The sequence below is a fragment of the Entelurus aequoreus genome, linkage group LG09 (genome assembly GCF_033978785.1).
Source record: "Entelurus aequoreus isolate RoL-2023_Sb linkage group LG09, RoL_Eaeq_v1.1, whole genome shotgun sequence".
NCBI lineage: Eukaryota > Metazoa > Chordata > Actinopteri > Syngnathiformes > Syngnathidae > Entelurus > Entelurus aequoreus.
Window position 1 is genome coordinate 77,178,738 of NC_084739.1, and position 9,393 is coordinate 77,188,130.

The 9,393-nt window shown below is 30.2% G+C and overlaps 1 protein-coding gene across 1 annotated transcript; it reads right to left on the reverse strand.

The window, feature by feature from the left end:
- Positions 1-716: 716 nt before the first annotated feature.
- On the reverse strand, positions 717-6,196 carry ciao2b (cytosolic iron-sulfur assembly component 2B). Its single transcript, XM_062057850.1, has 5 exons — positions 5,965-6,196; positions 3,281-3,358; positions 1,409-1,534; positions 1,283-1,328; positions 717-1,216 (listed from the first exon to the last, which is right to left on the reverse strand). The coding sequence occupies exons 1-5, from the start codon at positions 6,091-6,093 to the stop codon at positions 1,116-1,118; spliced, it is 480 nt and encodes a 159-aa protein (XP_061913834.1). The 5' UTR covers positions 6,094-6,196; the 3' UTR covers positions 717-1,115.
- Positions 6,197-9,393: the final 3,197 nt, after the last annotated feature.

Below are 9,393 nucleotides of genomic sequence, written 5' to 3' on the forward strand. Positions count from 1 at the left end.
CATTCGATAACTTGACCGTATGTGCGCGTCACGTACGTAACTTTTTAAAAATATATAAGCTTTATGAACCTTGGGTTAGGTAAACGGTCTTTTGGGCTGAGTGATTGTGTGTGTTGATCAGGTGTTTGAATTGTATTGGCGTGTTCTATGGAGCTAGGAGCTAGCAGAGGAGCTAGGAGCTAGCATAACAAACACGCAGGTGTTTTTATGCAGGATTAATTTGTGGCATATTAAATATAAGCCTGGTTGTGTTGTGGCTAATAGAGTATATATATGTCTTGTGTTTATTTACTGTTGTAGTCATTCCCAGCTGAATATCAGGTCACCCCCGGCTCTCACAGCATCTTCCCTATCTGAATAGCTTCAACTCCCCACTAGTCCTTCACTTGCACTTTACTCATCCACAAATCTTTCATCCTCGCTCAAATTAATGGGGAAATTGTCGCTTTCTCGGTCCGAATCTCTCTCACTTCATGCGGCCATCATTGTAAACAATAGGGAACTTTGCGTATATGTTCAACTGACTACGTCACGCTACTTCCGGTAGGTGCAAGCCTTTTTTTTATCAGATACCAAAAGTTGCAATCTTTATCGTCGTTGTTCTATACTAAATCCTTTCAGCAAAAATATGGCAATATCGCGAAATGATCAAGTATGACACATAGAATAGATCTGCTATCCCCGTTTAAATAAAAAAAATTCATTTCAGTAGGCCTTTAATTTTTCTATTATTCTGTTTACTATTGCATGTCTGCAGCAAAGGAGTCTCATTGAGCATGCATGTAGACATTCTAGTCTATTAAATAGATGTTTAATGTAATATTTGATAGCTCAAATTATTGCAATATGTAAAAATATATTAATAGTCTCACCATTAAAGTAGTAAATGTAAGTAAATACTGTAAATACTATGAGATCCGATACATGAGCTTTGTACTTAACGTGACTGGGTGGTGCAGGTGTACCTAATGAAGTGTCTCAGTGTGTTTCAACCTGGAAGCCAAGCAAGCAGTGAGCTGCGCTTTTTGTCCCACACCGCCGACATCCTGCAGATGTGGAACTGCAATGCACCTCCTCAGGTGGACGCGTTCTTTCCCCACGCTAGGAAGCGTTGTTCAGACGCTTCTGGAGGACAAACACTGGTTGACCACCTCCAGCAGGGACGAGTTCTCCAGAGCCGCCGCCACTCGCTCTTTGTCGGCCAGCTGCTTGTTCACTGCGCAACGCAAACGGGGGACAATCAAATCTTCCGTGGTGGACAAACGTCCCGCCTGCTTCTTACCTGCTTCTTCTGAAGCGTGCGTCCCCGGCGTGATGTGCACGTCAATCTGCAGGGGGGAAAAACACACACACATGTGGCGCTCACACACGGGAACACAAAAGTTGTGACGCTTGGAGATGCACACACTTTGAAGCGGTCCGGCAGCGAGCGCAGGAGCTTGACTTTGATTGACAGGCCGATGAGCGTTGCCATGCTACAGTGAGGGATGGTGGGGGTGAACTCGATGTCCACGGTGCTGCCTGCATCGTTTACCTGGATAAGATGGACACAGGAGGGCGCTTCAGTAATTAATATGCTTTGATATGGCGCTGGGCCGATAAACTTGACCAATATATATCGTAATAGACACATAATCGATAATATTAAAAATGTGTTCGATAAAACACATAAATACACATAAATTTTTTTAGATTGTATATATATATATATATATATATATATATATATATATATATAAACTATATGTACATATGTAATATATTTTTAATATATATTATAATAATATATAATTTATATATATATATATATATATATACATATTTTATAAGTAATTATTTATTATATATATATATATATATATATTTTCTATAAAATGTTAAGAGCAAAATAAAAAAAATATATATAATAAAAAATATATATAAATTCATTATATAGATATACAGTATATTTATTGTTCTTATTGTTTTATATATATACATATATATCTTGTTTTATATAAAACAATAAGAACAATAAATATATATCTATATATTGAATATATATACAGTATATATATATTTTATTATTATATGTATATTTTTGTATTTATTTTGTTCTTAACATTTTATAGAAAATATATATATATACATAAACAAAAAATGTATGTACATATTTAATAAATAATTATATATATATATATAAAAATAAAAAATGTATGTAAATATTTAATAAATAATTATATACAGTATATATATATTATATACAGTATAATATAATTATTTATTAAATATGTACATACATTTTTTGTTTATGTATATATATATATACATAAAAACTAAAAATATCTATCTAAATATATACATATATTTGTGGGGGGTTGGAAGAAAGCGGTGGTGCTCAGCAAGGTTGGTTGCATGAACAAAGGCACTCACTATGGTAACCTAGCAACGCAAGAAGCAATCACTGATCAGTGGGCGTGACACGCTAACAGCCAATCAGGTTACAGTATCAACAATCAATGTTGGTTGCGCCATCTCGTTGTCTGGCGGCTGCTTCTTTGCATAGAGTGGGAAGAGAAAGTGAAAATGAAGAAATTGTGGATAAAACAGGAAAAGTCACAGTATGGAACTTTTTGGGGGGAATTTTTCCAAACGGACCTATCTTCTTTTCAACCCTTGTCCGTTCCCTGTTCGGGTATACGGAAACAACGGGTCGGAACTAATGTGCAGGACTGAATGAATAAAATAAATGACAAAATATAACACATGTGCTACTTAAAAAATACAGTAGTTTGGTCTAATAATATTTAAGTGATAATTACTGCATAATGTACTTAAGAGAATAATGGACTAAATGAAATGTTACACAGCTGTAACTTGTAACCTGGCATTAAACCTGCAGAAATGAGTTCTTCTTAGGTTTCTTTAATTCATACACTTTGCACTATTTTCTTACACTTTATTAAACATTGTTTACATATTTCTTGTATTTGCACCTTCATTTTAAGTTAGGTGATTTTACAATTGAGTGTTTTCTATGCTTGTGTTGATATTTCCTTTCCTTTCTGCCTTGATAGCTGAAGGGATTATAACCAGAAGAAGGTTGCATTTGAAATAAACATGTTTACAAACACAAAATCAATAATTATCGATATTGACCAATACAAAACACTTGCATCTTGATACAGTTTTCGGCCATATCGCCCAGCCCTTTAAACAATGTATGACAGCCTTTTTGCATACAGTATTAATGTAAATCGGTTGTTTATGTGTCGTATAAAGTAATTTAAAAATAACATACTTTGACTCTGACTTGCTCCACCACGTTGAGTTCCTCCAAGGAGAGCGGATGTTCGGGGTCATTGATAGATCTGATCAAATGTTGCATCCGTTAAAGACAACACTACAACAAATTGAGACAAACATCTCGTTCTCTCTATATATAACAACGTTAAAAGGTATTATGAAGACATTTTCTATATATAACAACATTAATAGGTATTATGAAGACATTTTCTATATATAACAACGTTAATAGGTATTATGAAGACATTCTCTATATATGACAACATTAATAGGTATTATGAAGACATTTTCTATATATAACAACATTAATAGGTATTATGAAGACATTTTCTATATATAACAACGTTAATAGGTATTATTAAGACATGATCTATATATGACAACATTAATAGGTATTATGAAGACATTATTTATATTTAACAACATTAATAGGTATTATTAAGACATTCTCTATATATGACAACATTAATAGGTATTATGAAGACATTCTCTCTATATATAACAACATTAATAGGTATCATGAAGACATTCTATATATATAACAACATTAATAGGTATTATGAAGACATTCTCTATATATAACAATGTTAATGGGTATTATGAAGACATTCTCTATATATAACAACATTAATAGGTTTTATGAAGACATTCTCTATATACAGTATAACAACATTAATAGGTATTATGAAGACATTCTCTATATATAACAACATTAATAGGTATTATGAAGACATTCTCTCTATATGACAACATTAATAGGTATTATGAAGACATTTTCTATATATAACAACATTAATAGGTATTATGAAGACATTATCTATATGTAACAACATTAATGGGCATTATGAAAACATTCTCTCTCTCTCTCTCTCTCTATATATATATATATATATATATATATATATATATATATATATATATATATAACAACATTAATTGGTATTCTAAAGACATTATATATATATATATATGACAACATTAATAGGTATTATGAAGACATTCTATATATATAACAACATTAATAGGTATTATGAAGACATTATCTATATATAACAACATTAATAGGTATTTTGAAGACATTCTCTATATATAACAGCATTAATAGGTATTATGAAGATATTATCTATATATAACAACATTAATAGGTATTATGAAGACATTTTCTATATGTAACAACATTAATGGGTATTATGAAAACATTATATATATATATATATATGTATATATATATATATATATATATATATATATATAACAACATTAATAGGTATTATGAAGACATTATTTATATATATATATATATATATATATATGACAACATTAATAGGTATTATGAAGATATTATCTATATGTAACAACATTAATAGGTATTATGAAGACATTATCTATATATAACAAAATTAATGGGTATTACAAAGACATTCTCTATACATAACAACATTAATAGGTATTATGAAGACATTCTCTATACATAACAACTTTAATAGGTATTATGAAGACATTCTCTATATATAACAACATTTATAGGTATTATGAAGACATTCTCTATACATAACAACATTAATAGGTATTATGAAGACATTCTCTTTATATGACAACATTAATAGGTATTATGAAGACATTTTCTATATATAACAACATTAATAGGTATTATGAAGACATTATCTATATATGACAACATTAATAGGTATTATGAAGACATTATCTATATATGACAACATTAATAGGTATTATGAAGACATTATATATATATATATATATATATATATATATATATATATATATATATATATATATATATATATATATATATATATACATATATACATATATATATATATATATATATATATATATTTATATATATATATATATATATGACAACATTAATAGGTATTATGAAGACATTCTCTCTATATATATACCGGTATATATACCGGTATATATATATATATATATATATATATATATATATATATATATATATATATATATATATATATATATATATATATATAACAACATTAATAGGTATTATGAAGACATTATCTATATATGACAACATTTATAGGTATTATGAAGACATTCTCTATACATAACAACATTAATAGGTATTATGAAGACATTCTCTTTATATGACAACATTAATAGGTATTATGAAGACATTTTCTATATATAACAACATTAATAGGTATTATGAAGACATTATATATATATATATGTTTATATATATATATATGACAACATTAATAGGTATTATGAAGACATTCTCTCTCTCTCTCTCTATATATATATATACATATATATATATATATAACAACATTAATAGGTATTATGAAGACATTATCTATATATGACAACATTAATAGGTATTATGAAGACATTATCTATATATGACAACATTAATAGGTATTATGAAGACATTCTCTATATACAACATTAATAGGTATTATGAAGACATTCTCTCTCTCTCTCTCTCTCTCTCTCTCTCTCTCTCTCTATATATATATATATATATATATATATATATATATATATATATATATATATATATATACATATATATATATATATATATATATATATATATAAATATAACAACATTAATAGGTATTATGAAGACATTTGGTTAACTGCGACACCAGCTAGCTAATGCTAGCTCCACCATCAAAACAGGATATCGAATATTTCTCTGTCGTCGATGGGATCACAGACGTCTTCATCCTCGTCAGTGGCCGCCTGTAGTCTCTCGCCGGACCGCTGGAATATAACTGGGTTGGCGTTTTCCAGAAGAGTCCCGCCAGACATTTTGTAACTATGTTAGTTAGCACTTAGCACTTTAGATCGGAGCACCAGTAGCTAGCGACACCGACCGCGCGTTATAAAATAAACACAACACACTTCCGGTAAGTACGGAAAGCGACAGAGGCCAAAAAAAAAACACACTTCCGGTAGCTGACAGACAAATATAGAGCTAACCCCATTTTTTTATAGAATGTATTAAATGTGCTATATTAATGAAAGATAGCAACCTATAAATGATTATTAAAATTATTATGTGGCAAGCTAAGAAACATTTGTACACAAAAGTCGATTTCTCAAAGTAAAACCCAAATTGGATTAATGATTGAAAATTATTGATAAAATCTTAGAGGATTAGAAAAAAATAAAAGCCTTTAAATTATTGTATTTATTGGAGGGATGTAAGTTGTTTTAGATGTGTTCACTTTTTTTCAATTTTTGTATTTATATTTATGTTGTAGGTTTTTTTATTGTTATGTTTTTACTTTCTTTAGCATGTTTTGTTGTAGAAACATGCTGATCGCTCAATCTAGTGAGTAGGCGTGATATTGAGAGTATTTGAAGTGCCTTAGTTTGTTTTATATCGTCAATATGTGGCGTTTCTGTGTTCTACTGTTTAATAATTAAAAAAAACACAAGCTTCCGGTGAGTACGGCAAGCAACTGAGGCCAGAAAACACAACACACTTCCGGTGTCCGACAGACAAAATGATAGAGATATCCCCAAATATTATAGAATGGATTAAATTTGCCATAATTATCAAAGATAGCAACCTATAAATGATTAGTAATATTATTATGTGGCCAGCTAAATAAATGTGTACATAAAAGTCGATTTCTCAAAGTAAAACCCACATTTTCCCATTGGATTAATGAATGCAAATTATTGATAACATCTTGGAGGATTAGAAAAAAATAAAAGCCTTTAAATTATTGTATTTATTGGAGGGATGTAAGTTTTTTAGATGTGCCCACTTTTTTTCAATTTTTGTATTTTTATTAATGTTGTAGGTTTTTTTTTATTTTTATGTTTTTACTTTCTTTAGCATGTTTTGTTGTAGAAACATGCTGATCGCTCAATCTAGTGAATAATCGTGGTATTGAGAGTATTTGAAGTGCCTTAGTTTGTTTTATATCGTCAATATCTGGTGTTTGTGTGTTCTACTGTTCAAGAATTAAAAAAACACAAGCTTCCGGTGAGTACGGCAAGCAACAGAGGCCAGAAAACACAACACACTTCCGGTGGCCGACAGACAAAATTATAGAGATATCCCCAAATATTATTAGAATGGATTAAATTGGCCATAATTATCAAAGATAGCAACCTATAAATGATTAGTAATATTATTATGTGGCCAGCTAAATAGTGTACAGAAAAGTCGATTTCTCAAAGTAAAACCCGCATTTTCCCATTGGATTAATGATTGCAAATTATTGATAACATCTTGGAGGATTAGAAAAAAATAAAAGCCTTTAAATTATTGTATTTATTGGAGGGATGTAAGTTTTTTAGATGTGCCCACTTTTTTTCAATTTTTGTATTTTTATTAATGTTGTAGGTTTTTTTTAATTTTTATGTTTTTACTTTCTTTAGCATGTTTTGTTGTAGAAACATGCTGATCGCTCAATCTAGTGAATAATCGTGGTATTGAGAGTATTTGAAGTGCCTTAGTTTGTTTTATATCGTCAATATCTGGTGTTTGTGTGTTCTACTTTTTTTTTTTTTTCTTTTTTTTTTTAAAGTTTTATTTATACATTTCAACATTTCAACAATCAAATAAGTACAAAAGTAGTACAAAACAGTACAAAAAGAATACAAAGCAGCGCCAGGGGGTTATAAATTCAAAGTAACTAAAATAGAATGCAAAAAAAACATATATATAATATAAACAAAGTGCAAAGCCATAGGCTCACTCAATTTCAGTAAACAACTCAAATTTGGAACACAGCATAATCGTCTTCACAGCTTTCTGGTTGCTAGAGGTAGAGAGTGTCTTAATGTACAGTTCTAACTCTTTTTTAAAGGCACAAAAGACAGGTCGGGTATTGAGAAACTTACATTTATGAATATAAAACTTAGCCAATAGTATAATGAGGTTGCAAAGGTAAAATTCCTTTTCAAATTTTTGTTCATATAGTGTAAAACCAAATATCACATCTTTAAAACAAAGCACAAATTTGTCAAGAATATTGTCCAGGATGAAGCGACAGATGCCCTACCATAGTGATCGAGTGCTTTCACAAGTCCAAAACAGGTGGTAAACAGTCTCTGGATGCATGTTACATAAGGTGCAGGTAACATCAATGTCCTTCTTGTATCTAACCATCACAGTCTTTACAGGGTAATAACCATGAATGATTTTAAAAGATATCTCTTTGACTTTGTTGGTAAGTAAATACCTGTTAGGAAGGGACCATGTTTTGACCCAGCAGATGTCATTCACAATATTATTCCAGAGCGCAATTACATAGGAGACAGACACACAATCATTTTGGAATAAGCTGCGGATTTTTCTGTTATTTTTCTGATCAAAGCAAAGTTTCCCCACAGGAGTGTCAAGTGGATCATTCACCATTTTTACAGCAGAAAGAGGAGATGAGTAAGCCCTGTACAACATAACAACACCCGTTGGAATGGCATCAAATACAATGGCAAATTGTTTGGGGAGTTACAGGGACCTTAAAGTGGTTGAGAAATTCTTGGTAATTAAAAAGTTGACCTTCCTTATTGAAAAGCTGACTCACTAAAATAATATCATTGTTGAACCAATTGTTGAGGAAAAGAGATTTCCTTTTGTAATATATATCTTTATTGTTCCAAATGAAGTATTTGGTAGGTGAGAAATTGTGCTTGTATATAAGAGAGCATGCCAGAAGGGCTTGTTTGTGGAAGTTTGAAAGAGCAACAGGAATCCTATCAATGCTGTAGTTACACAATAGCAAAAATTGTAGGCCTCCAAGGTTAGAAAATACATGATGAGAAATGAAGTTCCAAATTGAGGTAGGGTCTTTCAAATAGTGTCGTATCCAATTAATCTTGAAGGTGTTGTTTAGTGTAGTGAAATCCAGAAAGTTTAGACCACCCTGATTATAATTGTTCATTATAACCGATTTCTTAATATAATGAATTTTGTTTTTCCAAACAAAGTCAACAAGTATTTTGTGAATAGTTTTACATATTTTTTGGTTAACATCTAAAGAAATAGCCGCATACGTAAGCCTGGAGATACCTTCTGCTTTGGAAAGCAAGGTTCTGCCTTTTAAGGATAAATCTCTCTGTAGCCATTGGTTAAATCTTTTCTTAGTT

Coding starts and splice junctions, on each gene's coding strand:
- ciao2b (XM_062057850.1), bottom strand. CDS start 6,093: ATGTCTGGCGGGACTCTTCTGGAAAACGCCAACCCAGTTATATTCCAG. Junction 3,359..5,964: donor ACGACAGAGAAATATTCGAT/ATCCTGTTTTGA, acceptor CGGATGCAACAT/TTGATCAGATCTATCAATGA. Junction 1,217..1,282: donor GCACGCTTCAGAAGAAGCAG/GTAAGAAGCAGG, acceptor TGCGTTGCGCAG/TGAACAAGCAGCTGGCCGAC.